Source organism: Lissotriton helveticus, chromosome 4_1 (assembly GCF_964261635.1).
Source record: "Lissotriton helveticus chromosome 4_1, aLisHel1.1, whole genome shotgun sequence".
In the NCBI taxonomy this organism is placed as follows: Eukaryota; Metazoa; Chordata; class Amphibia; order Caudata; family Salamandridae; genus Lissotriton; species Lissotriton helveticus.
In genome coordinates this window covers 1,504,628,049-1,504,647,653 of record NC_136063.1, presented here as the reverse complement: position 1 = coordinate 1,504,647,653, position 19,605 = coordinate 1,504,628,049, and the positions used below count along the sequence as shown (strand labels likewise).

General features: G+C 44.8%; 1 protein-coding gene across 1 annotated transcript in view; it reads right to left on the bottom strand.

Annotated features, from left to right (window-relative positions):
- Positions 1 to 19,605, bottom strand: part of ABCA13 (ATP binding cassette subfamily A member 13) — a 2,470,580-nt gene that overhangs the window by 1,731,352 nt on the left and 719,623 nt on the right. The window contains exon 22 of the mRNA XM_078686273.1: positions 5,194 to 5,370. Within this exon, the coding sequence (XP_078542399.1) occupies positions 5,194 to 5,370 (177 nt within the window). The remainder of the gene's footprint in view (positions 1 to 5,193; positions 5,371 to 19,605) is intronic.

Genomic DNA, 19,605 nt, shown 5'->3' with positions numbered 1-19,605 from the left:
ATGTGCAGCGAGGTGCGAACTGAATTCTTTCTACCCACTGGGGTTGTGAACTTTGGAATTTTCGCTCTGCCAAGCAACTCACTGGAGTATGAGGACTATAGCTACCAAGAGGCTCAGTGCGAGCCGACGCCCACTGGGGCAGGTGACTGGGAGTGAATATAATTACCGGAATGCTTTGTGCAGTGTTTGAACTTTTGCCTATGAATAAGTGCGAGCAGGCACGAAACGCGTCAGGCTAGTGAACTTTTGGACAAGATTTCCTGTTTTAACCTTGCTGCAGCTTCCATGAAATAAACGTCACATAACCTTCTTGCGAGTGGCTTCTTCAAAAGGGTAACCTTTCTGTGTGTGATATATATATATATATATATATATATATATATATATACGCTTATGTGCTTTTTTCTCTGCCCTCTCCTTTTCATGCAGTGTCATTGCAAAGTATAAATGAATGCAATTGATTGAAGTATTTGAATCTTCCTTCCTATGAGAGACGGAGTTTGTTCTGTGCTGTGTAACTGGTTCACATGAATTTAACTCTACGATAATATTATAAAAGACATCCTGATTCTGTGATCATTTCTAATGTGAAAGTATATTAAAATCTTATGTCATTTCACCCTCAACTAGTTCCAACTAATGGTCCATTGACCAGATGAAAAAACTTTTGATCAGTGAAAGATTGTTTAGGGACTAGAGATAACTAATCTGGAGAATTACAAAAACATGACCCCTGTGGTTATTACCAGAGTGTTGTGAATGAATTTATGGGCCCAGGTGAGTATGTGGTGTTAGATTACCTGTTGCTGGTAACCCGCTGGATCACACCATTTAAAAAATATAACAATAAAGATATAGGTATACAATGTGCAATGTCATAGTCCCCTGAGCTTGATAGGAAACATTTCACTCAAGGTCGGTGACATGTCATGGAACAGAACTCTATTGATGTTAATGTGTCCAGAAACCAGGAATTTCAGCATCCCATGAGGAAGTTGTTTGTTGGAAAAATGTACTGGACATCTACTATAAAGACTCTTGTAGATGTAAATTCGTATTTTCAACTTGACATTATCATCCTTTCAGGAATACTGAGATTTACTCTAGTTAATCAGAAAATGTAGGATTCTGGGATTAACTATGTCTGCTGGCTATTGATAGAGCAGAGATTTCCTCTAACCAATTTTGAGCCCGATGTACAATCCTTTTTTGCGGTGGCAAACGGTAGATCGGCCAATTTGCGACCGCAAAAAAGTTTCCAGGCATGTACAAATGCTATTTTGCGAATCACTGACTCGCAAAATAGAATTTTACCACGTACTTAAAGTAGGTAGTAAACCCCTCGCAAACTGGAAGTGGTCACCAGGGGACTCCTTCCCCTTTGTCAATGGGTGTGTAAGTATGTTTTAAGAGCAGGCAGTAGGCCTGCCGTAAAAAAATTAAACTGAAAAGATTCCCTTTTCTTTTTAACCCCTTCACTGCGGCGGCTATTCCGCCGCAGTGCTAAGGGGGCGGGGCGGAAGAGCGGCGGGCGCATGCTGGTGACGGAACCGCTCCGTCACCAGCGTCGGTTGCTCTGTGCTTATGACGGAGCGGTTCCGTCATGGCCCGCCCCGTTCAACAGAACGCTCAGCACAGGCGCGGAATCCGCGCCGCATAGGCGTGCCGAGCGGGCCATAACGGAACCGCTCCGTAATCAGCACAGCGCGACCGCGGCTGATGACGGAGCGGTTCCGTCATCAGCAGGGTAGGGGTTAAAATGCATACCGTTTTCCTTTAAGGAAAATGGGCTGCATTTAAAAAACAAAAACTGCTTTATTTAAAAGCAGTCCCAGACATGGTAGTCTGCTGACCCCAGCAGGCCACCATCCCTGGGAGTGCTAGCCATTCCCAATGGGGCCGCAAATTGCAACAGCCTCATCAATATTCATGAGGCATGCAATTTGCTACCCCATTGGGAATCGCAAACAGTGTCTGAGACACTGTTGTAAATTAAGTTTAAAAAATCGCAAATTGTGAGCTGCAACTTTGCGCAATTTGCGACTCACTAAACTTATTGATCGTACACCTGGCCCTAAATTTTAAAAGAAATGGTAATAACGACATTTACACTAATGATGACTAACGTGTGTTCATTTCCATGTTTTTGAAAATGACATACAACTCTGATTCAAACACTGCATCATAAAAGCATGCAGATGGGAAGATAGTTTGAGATATATTATGTGCTTAATTTCAAAAGATGTGGTTATTAAACAAGTACTAATGGGTTTGATTTTCTTGATTGTGAACATGATATAAGACTAAAGAAAAAGAATGTGTAATAGATCGATTTTCATATGAAACGTATGAAATCATTATTTCATAATATAATGTGTGCACCGAAAATGACAAAAGAAAAGCAACTGGGTAAAGGGGCAAGTTCTGTGATTGATCGATTGCTAGTGATCCATGCCCCTGCGGCCTTGTGACGGTCCGGCAGAGATGGGCATCCTGGGAGGAGGACTTGGATGAGAATGACTGGAAGAAGGTTTGCATGGCACATTGGGAGCTGGCGATTTCAACGTGGCTGTGTATGATTCAATTTAACTACCTGCATGCGACATACCTCACCCCAAAGCACCTACAGCACTTGCTCTCTGATGCGCAAGAGGTGTGAGCATGCTGCGCACTTCCACCGGCAGATTTTCCCATGTGGCCTGGGAATGTCCGAGGCTGGGGAAACTCTGGGAGGAGGTGGGTTAGATACTCTCCTCTGTTTTAGGTTGTCCCCAGGAGTTAACACCTCGCACTGCACTAGTAGCATTAATGGAGGAAGAAGGGGGCCCTAGAGCTGAACATATTTTGGGGGGGATGGCTTGCTTGGTTGCCAAGCGGGATGCATCGAAGAAACTGTTAGAAGTTGGCATGCAGGGCTGGACTAGTGCGCTCATCAATAGAGGCAGATCTTTCAGGCTTTTGGCTGCTCCAAGAAGCATGAACATATATGGGGGAAATGGTGTGGTTACAATGGTTTATCGATATGACTATACAATGTATACACTATTGAAGGTTGGGCTAGCTGTAATGCCATGCATGTACATTGACAAAGTCTTGCACTGCGTTATGCTGTGGCTTGCCGCAAAATTCTAAATAAAATTGGTGATAAAGAAAAGGTGTTTTTGTGAAACATCTTTTTAAAGTACGTTACATATATGTAATTATTTAATAACACTCAAACAATGAGATTAATATGCATTTTCCTATTTGTGTTATTATGACACTTATAGAAAAATGAATACCCCATACTTATATGTATTAAATATGTTCAGATTGAAATGTTTATTAATGTATTCTGAAGTTATAAACTAGCTTTCTTATTAATGTGTGATTCACAGTTTAACATGGTCATTGTCGTATAATTGCAAACATTTAATGTGGGTCTCATTTCTACTCTCCCTTTCTAGTGAAGTCATAGACTGTATATTTCGAAGCACATGGGAAAACTCACTAAACTTGCAAATCATCTTTAAAATGATAACTGTTTCTTTTTACATCCTTTGGACTGAACACTCTGATTGTAACTAATATTGCACCATTCTAGAAGAGCTGCTTGAAAATAATGCATTCCTGAACTTTATAATATTGTATCTTCTTAACTGCTACATCACCCCCACCTCTTTCTGGACTTACCTATGGAACTGAGTGGTCTGAAATTTTTTGGTGATGCCAGGGGTTGGCATCCTGGAAACTTATGGAGTATAATTGTTCAAATTTTAGGGATTCGCAATAGCTGGAGCTTGGGCATCCGAGGACAGAAGTAATTTGTAACGCAACACTGAGATTTGCTGCCGACCGGTGTGATAGCGCAGATTGAACCTTTTCGGCTGAAGGATACATGTAATGCTGCTGTGGCTTAGCTGTTGCAGTACCAGGGTCTGTATAAGGCTCACCTGATTTCCTATCTCCTATCAAAACATTTGCTGTATGAGTCAAAATCTGGCTCAGCTGAGGAAGATTTTTCTCTGATTATTTTTATATTCTACTTGAATCTCAGAGACTTGGTATTATTCATTGAATCCTTTACTAATTCGCTATGTTGTATGTTATATTATTTAATTTTAAAGTTCTTTACTTCTAAATAAATAACTAAACTGCTGATTTTGTCTCATAATTCCTTGTGGGTAAGTCATTTATGGTTACTATGGAGTATTTCTGACTGTAAGAAGTTAGATTTGAAGATAACAATTATCCTAATGCTCCTCTTCATTGCATAATTGCCCATCCTCTGCATATCCAGTCCCATTCAGCAGAGAACAAGATCCATCAAGTGCGTTTGATAGGTAGCAAGAGGTTAAGGCAAAAATAAATGAAATATTAGATCATGATAGGTTGGGCCCAGTTCACGCTACAACCCTGTGATTCTAAAGTCACTAAAAGGTTATTCAGTGATCTGAAGCAAACCTAAGAGTTAGCTTACATGTCTGACAATGAGGTGTCCAACAGGTGCAAAGCTGCTAAAAGTATTGTTTTCTACATGTTGTCAAGCAGCAACCATTTGTAATTTCCCTTTATTTGCTTCCTCTCCTCCCCATTTGAAGGACAAGTGTTAAAAAATAGGCAGCAAACCCCTTAGCAGGGGTGGGTGTTGAGAAGCACCTGAAATGTAAATTCAAGATCCGGAGACAATATAAATGCAGAAGTAGTTTATTCCAAGACATCACTTCTGAAGCCACATACCAACCAGTACATGCCTTTTAGCATCAATACTTTAGCAACTCAAAAAATATATTTTTACTCGAAGAAGCCCAGAGCTCACCGCAGAATATACTTGCATTCTCACTCACAAATTGAAACATTTCAGCCAACATGTATCATTCAATAAGAAACATCACCGCAGATTGATAGTGCAAAGTTATGCCCAATGTAGAATTGCATATCAGATAAGAAGTTATTGCTGTTCTAGGTAATTCTACTATTTCTAGTTCTACTATTAAATCATGTTCAAAATGTTTCACCAACCATATTTTATCATGACTTTATTAAAGATGGTGGGATATTTGTGCTTCAAAGCACAGCTTTGTGTGAGTAAATAAATGTATGAGTGTAAACCCAAATGTTATGAATTATAATACTAGTTGCTCTTGTAGATCTGACAGACATTTAAATAATAATTGAACCCTATGTAAACAAATTATTTTAGACATTACTTACTTGCCAGGAAGTTGTTCTGCTGCATGAGCTCCTTGGCCTTCTGCTCTAGCTCCTCAGAAGTGTTGAGTGGTTGGAAGCGATCAAGGAGCACACAGGATGAGATATCCACCATTAGCTGGGACAACATGTTGATCTGCTTGGTAGCTGTGTTGTTTAGCATATGGTTCATTGTGTTCCCTTGAGAAAAACACAAGGCAATAATTACTGTGTGGATTTGAAAAAAGCTTATCTTGCTTTATTCGTTTTTATCAAATGCAATTCAAGAGAATACAAATTTCGGCATTCCAACTCTGACTGATAATTTATAGTCAGTGTGTCACCATTTTCGGATGAGAGCTTCACGGCAAATAATGTGTGTGATGGCTCCATTTCATACTTGTTAAGCAAATTGGTATACTTCTTTACAACAAAAGAAAGTCTCCAACTTTAGGAGGTGGAAAATGGAGTCTCAGTCCCTTAAACATCTTTACTAGCCCAATGCTCTAACTTTCCTTCCACAAGATAAGCTAATACTATCTCCTCCTCTACTGTCCTGCCCTGGTATCCCATAAGATAAGAGACTAGTTAACCACATCAATGCTACAGCAATTTCCCCTCAGTGCTGGAACTCATTTATTCCCATTGTTCATGACGAGCTCAGCTCATCATGAGCACACGAGCAGTGTACTGCATGACGAGCTGAGCTCGTCATGAGCATGGAAGGGGTTAAGCTTCAATCACTAAAATTGGCTTCTTGAAGCACTGTTGAATTAAAAGTAGACTTGCTCGCAAGAACTGAGAAACCATTCTTGAGAATTTTTCTATTTGTTGCCCTAAGGGAACACAGGCTAGCGAAGGACATTAATAACTTTCCTCCTGCCACCTAAGTCTTTCATGGTTTAGGTGTTTTAACAGTCTCTGTGTGATAAATATCTTATCCTTCAAATTAAGCAAACGGAAACCGGCCTTGCTGATTTAATACATTTATTATTAATATCAGTGAAGGGCTGATTTCATGCAACGTCTACATAATTTCTACAATTCTAGTATCAGTAAAGGTGGGAAACGAGTGGGTTGAGATATCTGCCTACAAAGCTAGACTTGGTCTTGTTAATGTGGGCACCTAATGGCTCATTTATTTAATCTTTTCGTGAATGAACCTAACAACTCCTAGACCTCTCAGAATTTTGATGCAAGGTTCCAGACCAAGCCAGTATTGTAATTCTCAGATAATGTGGTGCTACTTGGCCAAACAGAATTAGGGGCCTATAGGCTCATAAGTGGCTTTGAAGAACACTATAATAGGAAAAGAATATTATCAGTATCAAGAAGTCTAGGTCGTTGTCATTGCGTTCAGGAAAACTTCATAGTCCATTGCAAAATATTTATGGTCAATCCCTAGAGCGTGTAAAATATCTTCACTATTTAGGATTAATATTTGCTGATTCTTTCATTTGAGGCATTTTATTATAAACAAGAGATTTAGGGATCCAATTTCATAAAATGGTAAATGGCTAAAGTATTTATCATGGCATGGGTGCTGGTGTGGTGCAATCCAGTACCCTTACCAATAATGTGGGATAAGCGGACATTGCCACAATCATGTGGATCACAGGACTCTGAGTGTAAAGATTTTGGGTAGTCCAGGAGAAATCTCCAGAAAATGATACAAAAGCTCTGTGAGGGAGTATGGCCAGCCTGAAACATTACCAGTGCTGCTTCAGTTTAAAGAAATACAAAGGTTCCCCCGGGGTAGCTAAAAGCCTTTGATCCCTAGGCTTAAAGAAAAGGAAAGTGGTCTTGAGCAAACTGAAAAAGGACCAGCTGTTTAATAAATACCCATATGTTTGAATGCATAAGCCTGTGCAATCTTTGGATAAAGTCGTTTACATACAATACTGATATTTATACACAATACTGGTATTTACGCAAACTATTTTTCAATGACAGTAGGTGCTCTTTGTGAATGGCACAGTGTTACTGATTAGTGTAACAGTGGTGAGCAAATAATGTGCAGTGATAATTACAAAAAAACAACTGTTGACTTAGCATGCATAAGCTATGGAACAATCTGGAGCTCGGGTCTCAAGTGACCCTATGGACCTCACCCTGTCAAACTTTGATTAAATCCAATAACATGTACGTTGACGTCTCAAATCCAAAGTTTGAGCTTGTAATGGAGTCTTTATCAGGACTTATACAGTAGACACCTCTCTTTTTTTTATAAAGGTTTTTATTCTTTTAGGCACAAAGTAGAGTTAACATATACATATCAGTATTCATCCTTGTTTGCAGACACATATAGATCAGGGATTAGCAAAGTAATGCAACATATCTGGACATCTCCAATTCAAATCCATCCCCGTAGAAACCCCCCCCCCCCGTCCCCTGCAACATGAGGCCTCATTACAAGGCGAAAGTATCCGAGGCAAGTTCTGGTGGTTCAGAAATGTCTCCTCTGAATTTGTTCCATGCCCCCCAGACTTTTTCCCATTTTTGAGGGCATCCACGGTGCATGAAGACCGCCCTTTCCGCCACCATTGCTTCGTCCATATCTTTACACCATTTGCGAAGCATTGGTAACGTTCCCGATCCCCACAACATAGCAATATTCCGCTTCGTCATCATCATGCCAAGCATAGCCCAATCCTGTTCCTGATGGTTAAGGTCATTTGCTTCCCACACATTCAATAGACAGCGTCTCGGCTCTGGAAGGACCGAGATCTCTAGAGCTTGCGATACAGTGCGCATGATTTTAACCCAGTACGCCGCAATGCGGGGGCAGTCCCAAATAGTGTGATAAAATGTACCTTCACCTCCACAGCTGCGCAGACAGTACTTATGTGTTGCTGCCCCTATTATGTAAAGAGTCGTTCTGGTGTAGTATGTGCGGTGTAGCACTTTAAGTTGGACTAATCCGAGCCTGGACGGGATCGCCGTTTCGCAGGGCGAGGATAGGGCCTCCTGCCACTCTGAATCATCAAAGTCACCTACCTCCCGGGACCAGGTCTGCCTCAGCTTGGATGTGGGGTCCGGCAAATTATTGACCAGTTTACGATACGTTAGGGAGGTCGCCTTTTCTGTCATGTACTCTGTCATGAGCCTATCTTCCAGTGGATTGGATTCCTGTAGTGCGGTGGTATGGCTGCTTGTAGTGCATGACGGATTTGTAAATACTGGAATTTCTCCGTTTGTGCCATGTCGTATTGTGTGTGAAGGTGTTGGAAGTCGACCACCGCTCCTTTTTTCCAAAGGTCTCCCACTACTGAGAGGCCAATATTGTCCCAGTTTTGGAAGCCTTTACTCCTGCGGAGGGTACCCAACTGCTGGGAGTCCCACAGCGGCGTCATCTGCGTGATTGACCCCACACATTTCAGCCATATCTGTGCCTGATACCAAATGTGTATCGTGTGTTCAGTAGGGCCGATCAATCCCGGAGGCTTACGGCGCCGGTAGACATTAGCCATCAGGCCTCTGTCCTCCAGATTTTGTCTGTCTGCCTGGTATGCCGGCTCATCCTGTGGGGTGTGTAGCCAACTATTTATTAATTTAAGGTGTGCCGCCCAATAGTACAGCTGTAAATTCGTAAGTGCTATTCCTCCATCGTACCAGCTACGTACGAGCTTGTCTTGCGCAATCCGCGCTGGTTTATTTCCCCACAGTAAACTGGCGACCTCCGCCGCTATAGTTTTAAAATAAGTTTGTGGGACTAAGAATGGAGTGTTTTCCAGGACATAGAGGAAGCGCGGCAGCGTCATCATTTTATAGAGTGCTGCCCTTTCTAGCAGCGTTAGGGGGAGGTTCCGCCACACCGCTACATCACGTTTGAAGCGGTCCAACTGGGGCTCTAGATTTTTGTCGTAGAACTCAGAGGGATCAGGTGTTGCATATATACCCAGATACTTAAAAGCATCTGTAGTGACGCGCAGTGGGCATTCCGCAGGGGTGGGCCAACCAGAACGTAGAGGACTGACTTGGACCAGTTTATTCTATAGCCGGACACCCTGCCAAACTTATCGCAAACATTCAGCAGTTCCAGGATGGACTTTCTAGGGGAGGTGAGATATAAAAGTATGTCGTCGGCATATAGGGATATGCGGTCTTCCCAGGCGTCAGTCCACTGAAGGCCTCTGATAGAGGGCTCCCATCTAAGCCATGCCGCGAGCGGTTCTAGTATCAGTGCAAACAACAGGGGGGACAACGGGCATCCCTGCCGTGTGCCTCGCGCCAGCGGGAAGTCCCTGGGTATGTGCCCATTGGCCGCTACATGCGCCAATGGTTTGTTATAAAGTAAGCGGATCCAAGCACAGAACTTGGGTCCAAATCCCAAGTGTAGTAGCACAGCAAACAGAACGGCCATTCCACCGTGTCGAACGCCATACTGGCATCAAGGGAGAGGATAACCACAGGCTCGTGAATAAAAGATCGGCGAGCCAGTACCGCGTGGAGTCGCCGTAAATTAAGAGCCGTACTACGGTGGGGCATGAATCCTGACTGGTTGGGACCTACCAGGCATGCAAGATGTGGAGTCAGCCATAGCGCCAGCAGTTTGGCCATTATCTTTGGTTCGGCGTTGATTAGGGAAATCGGACGGTAGGAGCCACACTCCGTGGGTGGTTTGCCCGGTTTGTGGATTGTCACAATTGTGGCCAATCGTTGGTCACGGGGTAGCTCGCCCACCTGGAGACTATCGTGGAATATGCCCAGTATGAAGGAAGCAGTTACCTGAGCGGTACGTTTATACAGTTCGACCGGGAAGCCGTTGGGGCCCACAGCCTTACCGGATGCCAGGGAGCCAATGGCCATCTCTACTTCCTCGAGCGTGAGGTCAGCCTCCAGTAGCAACACCGCCTCCGGCGTGAGCCGTGGCATGGCGAGATCCTTTATACAACCGTGTGCTTCCTCAACTGTGAACGCAGTACAGGAGGCATATACCATCTTGAAGTGGTCAGCCAGCGTGTCTACTATGTCCCCAGGGGCCGTCAGTAGGGAGCCATCAACGGCACGTAGTTGTGCAATAAATCTCCATGCCTTCTCCTTCTTGTCCAGCCAGGCTAGCATTTTCCCGGCCTTATCTCCCAATTCGTACACCCTATGTCCCGTGGCCTGGAGTCGATCTAGGACTGCCTCCTTTTAGTATGCCACATACTCCGCCTGCTTAAGCCGCACTCGTTGTGCAGTGAGGGGGGTCGGACCGGCTGCATGCAGAGCCGTTTCTTCCGTCAAGTCTGCAGACACCTCTCTTTTGACGTAATTAGAAAAGTCAATGGATTCTGAATCAAACAAAAATACACACTGATCCGCCGGGTAAGATACAGTGTAACAATGTTACTTCAACTGGCCTTAGTGAGGGGCCCCTGAGGGAACCATTGTATTTGTAATAACATTGTCACCTGGTTTTTTAGTGACACTGTGTTGCCCCATTAATTGCTGTTAGGTTAAAGAAAGATGTGTGCTGAGACACACCAGACTCAACTGAACAAGATCATTCTAAAAGAAGTAACTTTTAGGGCCGGTCAAACTCCATAGCAGTACATGAGGATCAAAGAAGAGGTAGACCCTGGGAGAGCAATGAATAGAGTTATGGATAATATTAGGAGGGATTGGAAGGTACACATGACTTTATTGTCATATAAAGGGAAGAGACGCAACGCATTGCAGACAGAAGACCATCCTGGTTAACAATACTTTTTATGGTCCCTTCTCTATTGAGGTGAACAAGCAGACACAAAATATTGGTGATCATCTTTATGAAAGGCTTATTTTATGTTGAGTTATGTTGTGATCTTCATTATACATGCATTAAAATATTTAACTTCAGGACACCCTACCCCAATGCACTCTAATTTTCTAAAATCCCCTAGGCCATGACTGGAGATTTATGATGCCATTTTGTTTTAGACGGTTAAGGTTGTCTTCTTTGCCCTGTTATGAGGGTCAAAAATATGGGGCTTTAGCAAGTATAAATTGCTTCTGCATTCCAACCACACATTTTACATTTTAAAGATATAATTTAAATTTAACACCTGAAGCTTGTTCTACCATTGTATGGACTGTACAGGTGTCAGGAACATCATCACAGTATCTATCACTTGTTGTTACAGTAGGAGAGGTGTTGTCGCAGGGGTAATCAAAGTAGGTGGACATTAGTCATGAAGTACATTAATAGTTCCAAACATTTACTCATTCGGAACATTTATCTATTGAATATTTGTTTTAGGTAATTTGGTTTTAGGTAATTTGTTTTAGGTGATTAATATTACAGTATTGTGTCAGTTCTTCTCCTCGCCGAGGAGGCCCTACCCAGAAGCAACCCACCTCCCCTCAAGTAGAAACGGGCCACCGTCTCTCCCGTATTGTAAGCCAAGTCACCATTATAATACAGGGCCTAAATCACATCCTAACCAACCTTGTGACACTCCATAATCCCCCCTTAAACACTCACTCTACTTTCATCTCCCCCATCCCCACACACCCAAGGCTTCCCAAGGCCCCGCTCCCTAGCCAGTCCTCTTGCCCTCTCTCGGTCCATGCCCCGAGATCAAATAGAACTATGAAAGCCATGTCCTCTGAGGAAGCGATCGAGCTGGCCTCCTCATACACCACTCCCTCCAGTCACATCCTGCGATCCACGATTTAGGTAATCACTGGATTCAGAAGTGAGCACTCCTTCCCGAAACCCCATAGACCCCCAGCCTCCCTCATCAACATCGCTACTGCTTCTCTAACAACTGAACCGACAATAGAGACTCCCCATACTAACTGCATGCTCATAAACTGCAGATCTGCCGCGAAACATGCCACTGATCTAGCTGAATCAATCCTTAACCATGACATAGATATAACCTTCATCACAAGACCTGGCTCAACAACTCCTCTCCTCCTATCTTGGATATGCTCATACCCCCGGGTTTCTCTATCATCAACAAAGATAGAAAAAACCAAAAAGGCAGAGGTTTGGCAACCATTTACAACAACAACCTGTCAGTGACCGAAATTGATACCTTCAACTACAACTCCTTCGAATGCCGAACTGCCAACATCGAAACCACTAACAACAATCTACTACACTGCCTCATCCTGAATCGTCCCCTAGGCAACACCGTCACTTTCACAGAACACCTGTCAGACCTTATCCCCCACCGCTCTCTCCAAGATAGCAACAACCTAATTCTGGGCGACCTCAACCTCCACTGGAATGATAAAAACAGCGCTCCAGTACAAAACCTGAACGAGCTGTTACATTCCAACAACCTTATCCAGCACTGCTCAAAGGAAACTCATAACAAAGGGGCAATCCTGGATGCCATCATCCCCCAACACGACGCAATTACTATAGACCACATCCTCCCGGTCGACTGGTCAGACCACCACCTAATCCTATTCCACATCTCGCACCCGATCATGTGTCATCCCTCCATCAAAGACCCCCCTACATGGTCTAGAAAACTAACGCAGATCAACACAGATGACTTAGAAGAAAAAATAAGCACCCTCCTGCCCATCTCCCCGGACGGCCTCTTAACTACAGAACTCGCATCCCACTACAACCATGTCCTCCATCTTACACCAACTAGCTCCAATGAAACTGAAAAAACCCAGGAACATCCCCTCCAGATCCTGGTTCAAGAAGGACATCAACGAGGAAAGGAGGCACAGAACGTCTCTGGAGAAAGAATCCCTCATCCAGCCTTTGCGAAGAACTCAAAACAGCAAGAAGAAAGTACAAAAAACATATCAATAATGAAAAAAACAACTTTTCCTGCAACACCCTGGAAAAGGCTAGAAACAGAACAAAAGAACTCTTTAACATCATCAAAAAACAAACGTCCTAGCCATCTACTACCCATGTCCAGGCCTCCAAAGACTTATGTGACAGCTTCGCCAACTTCTTTAATGAAAAAATCATCAAGATTGAACTATCATGTGACATCAACCTTCATCCTGCCGGCAAAAACTGTACCCCATCTATCGAAACTTCCTCTAGCGGGCGACCCGCAAAAACCTGGATATCCTTCGACCCCATCCCTGAAGCTGAGATTCTCAATTTAATCTCCTCCTCCAAGCCCTCGTCCCACATCCTCAACCCTATACCCTCCCAAATGGCCAAAAAGCTGAAACTCTCCCATGCACCACTTTGGTGCAAAATCATAAACAGCTCCTTAAAAACCGGCATCATACCAGATTGCCTCAAAGTCGGCCAAGTCACACCACTTCTGAAGAAGCCAGGCCTAGACACTAACGACCTGAACAATTTCAGACCTGTCTCCAATCTTCCCTTCCGAGCCAAAATCCTCGAAAAATGCGTTCCCCGACAACTGAACCAACATATTGACAATATTAATCTGCTAGACCAACACTAAGTAGGCTTTAGAAAAGGCTGTAGCACCGAAACTGCAATCCTCAACATCGAGGATGACATCCTCAACTCCCTTGACTCGGACCATTGCTGCCTACTGATCCTCCTTGACCTGACAGCAGCCTTTGACACAGTGGATCACAGTCTTCTCATAAAGGCTCTCAAAGACCGTGTAGTTGCATATGAGGTGGTCCTTCCATGGTTCTCCTCCTTCTTTCAAAATCGCTCCCAAAGGGTAAAAATCAAATCCTTTATGTCCGACTTTTCCCCATTAACAGAGGTGTCCCCCAAAGATCCGTTCTCTCCCCTCAATTGTTCAACATATATATGGAACCCCTTACCACCATTCTGAAAAAAACCAACATCCCCTTCCATCTATATGCAGATGACACCCAGATCTACTTGGAAACCTTCACCATTAATGACATTCTAAGACTCAATACTCTCAGAGAAGTTCAAGAATGGCTATCAGCAAACCACCTTAAACTCAATCAGGGAAAAACCAAAATCCTCCTCATCTCCAAGGAAGATAACCCGCTAATCATTGAATGGCTGAAAGCATCTCTCAACGGTAATCTCACCCTGGCAAACTCAGTAAAATCACTTGGAATCACACTTGATCACAAGCTAACCATAACCAAACACATCAAGAACTCCGAAAAGAGCGCCTTCCTCAATCTGAAGCTTCTCAATAAAATCAAACCCCACATTCCACCCATAGACCTCAAACAAGCCACCCAATCACTGGTGTTGTCTAGACTGGACTATGGGAACGCAGTCCTCTCTGGTACAGCTCTCTCCCACCTAGCGCCACTCAAAACAACCCTCAATGCAGCTGCCAGAATGGTCACCGGAGTAAAAAAATATGACTACATATCTCCCGCACTCAGAGAACTAAAATGGCTCCCAGTGGAAATGCGTGCCAGCTTCAGAACTGCCTGCCTCACGCACAAAGCCCTGCACACAGGGAAACCGGAATACCTATCTTCTAAACTTGAGAAAGCCAGCCAGACTAGAAGCCTCTGACTCTTACTCATCCCCCTGAAAATGCGCAAACAACAATCCGCAGCCCGCTCCTTTGCAGGAAACACACCCAAAATCTGGAGCTCCATCCCGGTTGACATCAGAACTACAGCTCCTTTGCAAAATTCAAAAGTCTTCTAAAATTCCTTTACCTCAACTGTGCCTTCCCAAACTGAAATCCGGCAGTCACCTGGCAATGCACATCCACTGCCTACCTCATCCCCTCTCACCAACCCATCGCCTTGTTCGCCGCCTTTCGGAGAAAGTTTCAGCCTAAAACTTTGTCCATGCATCAAGATTACCTCTAGACCTCTCTACCTCAATGGCGCACCTCGGACCCCTAGACCTCTACCTCAGTGGGGCACCTCGGACGCTCAGCACAATTGTAATTTTTGAACACTCATGAATATTTATATTTTACTCTATACCCTGTATTTGATGTCTCTCCTTCTTGCTGTAAAGCGCTCCAATACCTTCGGGTCTGGCCAGCGCTATAGAAAACTTCTTAAATAAAATAAAAAATAAATAATATTGAATGCAGATTTATGTAATGTACTAAACTTCTCTGATGGAATCCAAAATAGTGTCAGGTGTATTTTCCTCAAACCAAGATGATGTTCACATAGTAATAGTCCAATTCCAAATGAGAACACATTTCATCTAGAATGTGGTGGCCATCTCTGAACTTTAGTATACCAAGGTGTTTACCTGGGAGAACCACGCTCCTCAATGGTCCTCTTTTGCCTATTTTTGTTTCGCTCAGTTTGAAGTCTGAATTGTGCCGCAATCATCTCTGGAAAATCCTCTTAGTGGTATCAGTTGAACTTCCTCAGTGGGAGTGATTGTTGTTGGAGTGCAGCCAAATGTGTTTGCATGGACTTGGCGATTCCTTTAACCGCATGCGTGCGGGCGGAATTCCGCCCATACGCTGGGTTTTTTAAAATCGCACTTTACGTGACGAGCTGGGCTCGTCATGAGCGTGCGAGGAGGCTACGCCATGACGAGCCCAGCTCGTCATGAGCGTCGAAGGGGTTAAGGAAGATATTGTTTCATGACTGATTCTTTTGAACTGTTCTTACATTCTGATCTCCAAGCAACAATCTCTCATTTCTTCTGAAGACTTTGAATCACATACTTGATTTGTTTTTCTGAACATATTATTAGCTGCATTTGATATTATTCAAGGTAGTTCACGGATTCATTTGTGAATACATATTTCATCACACAACAGATTAATTAGACTTGAGACTAACATTTCATATCGTATTTTGCAGGCAAGGCAAAACATTTATATTCACACGCACACTTGGCTGCAGAGTGGTACTAAAAAATAAACGGTATACCACGCAAAGAATTTTAGACAGTGTGAGCTAGAGCAGTTCAGATGACTATACAGTGAATGTTTGTTTATTATCTTTAAGACTTGAATGCATGAGACAAATCCATGCCAGGTCCAAGAGAGGATGCTACGCAGTGATGTGTGTCTTTCTCAATTTCCCTTTCTTCCTATGTTCTTGGGAGTGGCTTCCTACCGTTCTTAGAGTACAAGGTGGGCGACACAGAGCGTCATAGAAGTTCAAACATCCCTTAAGTGGAATCGTGAGCCTGACTACTGAAAGTGAGAGCCAGCTGAGGAAGCCAGTTTCTGTGCTATATTGTTCGGGATTAGGTTATAGTATAAATCAGAAGGCTTCATGTACAGGAAACCAAATCATGATATGTCTGTTCTTCAATGAGACATATTAATCAGCTGTTTTTCAAACTGTAAAGAAAGTGTGCTTTGTTTAGAATTTTCTACAAACCTTGTAGAACACAGGCCCTTTCGCTAGATCATATATTGGCCCATTTAAAATAGCTTTAGTGGGGTAGAATAGGCAAAAACATTTCTCTCAAGCAGAATACAGTGGTAAGGCACACCATATTTATAGGAATATATGAACCTTACTTGGAGGATATTGTGCATGCTACAATACTGATGAAATCTCACACTGAGAATTTGAGTATCACATGGTCGACAACAGGATCTAATGCTCACCAGTACTTTAATTGCACTAATGTGAGTCAATCTGCAGATAATCTTTTATCTAGAAATATACAGAGAAAGTGGTTAGCTCTAATCTTTAACCCCTCCGGGGCTAATGACGAGCTGGGCTCGTCATGGCGCGCACCGGTCGTGCGCGGCTGACAAGGCCAGCTCGTCATCAGCCCCACCCTCGGGGGAAGCGCTGGCGCTCTCCCCGAGGGTCTCCGATCTTCGTTGTTTTGCTGGGTCGGCAGCGGAAGAGCTTCCGTTGCCGCCCCCCCCCCATGGGAATCCCTGATGACGTCAGCGCGCACAGCGCGCGCTGACATCATCAGGGATTCCCAGAGCTCGGGAAGCCATTTGCTTCCTGAGCGCTGGAGTGCAAGGTGGGTTTCTGGTGTCCGGCGGGGGTTTGGGGGCAGCGAAGAGGCATCAGGGGAGAGGAAAGAGATTTTCCTCTCCCCTGATGTCTCTCTGCAGGGCATTTCTGCCTCACGATCGCGCACAGCGTTGCGATCGTGCGGCGGAAATGCCCCCACTAGCACCAGGGATTTAATTTTAGTTTATAGGAAGCGACCCCTTGGGCAAGGGTCGCATCCAGGCGGGGTGTGACTATGTTTTTGTTTTTCTGCCCCCCCTGGGGGCAAATCGGCCCATTTTTTCGGCCGTTTTGCCCCCAGGGGGGGCAGAAATTCCCCACTAGCACCAGGGTTGTTTTTTGGAGCCAAGATGGCGGCCATGTTTTTTGTTTACGTTTTTCTGTCCCCCCTGGGGGCAAATCGGCCCGTTTTTTTTTGCCGTTTTGCCCCCAGGGGGGACAGAAAATGCCCACTAGCACCAGGGATTTTGTTTTTAGCTTTTAGTAAGCGACCCCTTGGGCAAGGGTCGCTTCCAGGTGGCCTCACACTTAACTTTTTGTTTTTCTGCCGGGCAGAAATTTCCCAGTAGCACCAGGGATTTTTGTTGGGGCAATGTGTTTGTTTTGGGAAGCGACCCCTTGGGTAAGGGTCGCTTCCAGGTGGCCATGATTGTGTTTTTGTTTTTCTGTCCACCCTGGGGGCAAATCGGCTCTTTTTTCTGCGGTTTTGCCTCCAGGGGGGGGGGGGGCAGAAAATGCCCACTAGCACCAGGGAATTTAAATTTAGTTTTTAGGAAGCGACCCCTTGGGCAAGGAGTAGTGCTTGGCTGGCAGAGTGTGTGGAGTGGCGCTTGGCTGGTGGTGTTCGTGGAGTGGTACTTTGCTGTCTGTGCACGAAGTGCTGCTTGGCTGGCGGTGTGTGTGGAGTGGCGCTTGGCTGGTGGTGTGCGTGGAGTGGTACTTGGTTGTCTGTGCACGGAGTGGTGTTTGGCTGGTGGTGTGTGTGGAGTGGTGTTTGGCTGGCGGTGTGTGTGGAGTGGTACTTGGCTGGATGGTGTGCGTGGAGCGGTGTTGGCTGGCGGTGAGTGGCGCTTGGCTTGCGGTGTGCGTGGAGTGGTGCTTGGCTGGGGGTGTGTGTGGAGTGGTACTTGGCTGTCGGTGTGCGCTGAGTGGTGTTTGGCTGGCGGTGTGCGTGGAGGGGTACTTGGCTATCTATGCACGGAGTGGTGCTTGGCTGGCGGTGTGCGTGGAGTGGTAATTGGCTGTCTGTGCACGGAGTGGTGCTTGGCTGGCGGTGTGTGTGGAGTGGCGCTTGGCTGGATGGTGTGCGTGGAGTGGTACTTGGCTGTCGGTGTGCGCTGAGTGGTGTTTGGCTGGCGGTGTGCATGGTATGGTGCTTGGATGGTGGTGTGGGTGGACTGGCACTGTTTGGATTGTTGTAGGTTGTGTGTCTGTTTGCAGCTTGTGTAGTTGCTTGTGCTTGGTAAGTGAATGTATTTTGTACTACTTTCCCTTGATGTTTGTCTTTTTGAAAAAGGTTGTACTTCTAGCAGTTTGTGTGGCTCTGTGTTTTTTTTTCAGCATTAGTGTTTGATGTGCACTTTGTTTTCTAATCTGTCATTTCTTTTTATCTTTCTAGTGGGATATCATTTCTTTTTGCTGTGTCTCAGCAGAGTAGGTGCTGGTGAGTGTAGCTATATTTGGTAACAGTGAAATTGTTTTGGATTGTATTTATCTTTTTGTGAAAGCCTTACCTTGATTACTTCTTACTTTGCACAGTGTAGGTTGTTGTTCACTTGTGTGTGCAGTCTTCTTGCTTTGTAAGGATAATGGCTAGTCGCAGGATTACTGCTCAGCAGGTTCTTGGTTTGCTTTTTGAGTCTTCCTCTGACCATGGTTCAGAGACTGAGTCCGATTCGGACTCCCAGGTAGGGGCAGAAGATTCAGGCAGTGAGTTTTCTCTTCGCATGGAATCATCATCATCATCGGATGATGAATCTTCTTCTAGTGCTGATGAAGGGCCTATGTTAGAGGAGGACATTGAGGTGCCGGTAGGGGGCCAAGAGGCACCTGTGCTGTTGCCTAGGGCCGCAAGGTTTCCTTTCTTTTTACGTCGGCAAGAGGCATGTGGGCTGGAGCCTGCGCCCAAAAGGCTTCACATTGCTGTGGTGCGCAAAGAGGCATCTAGTGCTTTTCGTCTTCCTGCAAGCACTATTCCTCCAGCCCCCTAGAAAGCACACCGAGTTCTTAAACAAATCCAAGCCTCGAGCAACCTGGGAAATCCCCGCCTGCCATGTTTTGATTTAGTCCAAGAACTCCTGTAAAGCACTGCAAGAACGCTCAGTTCTTAGTGACATCCTTATTGACGTCTTATGTCCATCCTTACGTCAAACCCAGCACCTCTCAGGTATAAATATACCAACGCTGTCCTAAGCAGAGACACGGTGGTGATGAACCTGGAGCAGTGACTACTTGCCGGAGAGCCCAGCGGACGCTGCCCCTCCCCTTTTGACGCGCTGAGGAAGACGCTGTCTTTTCTCTTGCCGAGAAATCCAGCCTCCAGCGTTTCCAGCCCACCTTCGCGGGTGACTGGGATACCGAGTCCTGAGAAAGAGATACCAGACCTCCAGTCTTCTAAATCCCAGGTACTGAACTGACTAAACCCTTATA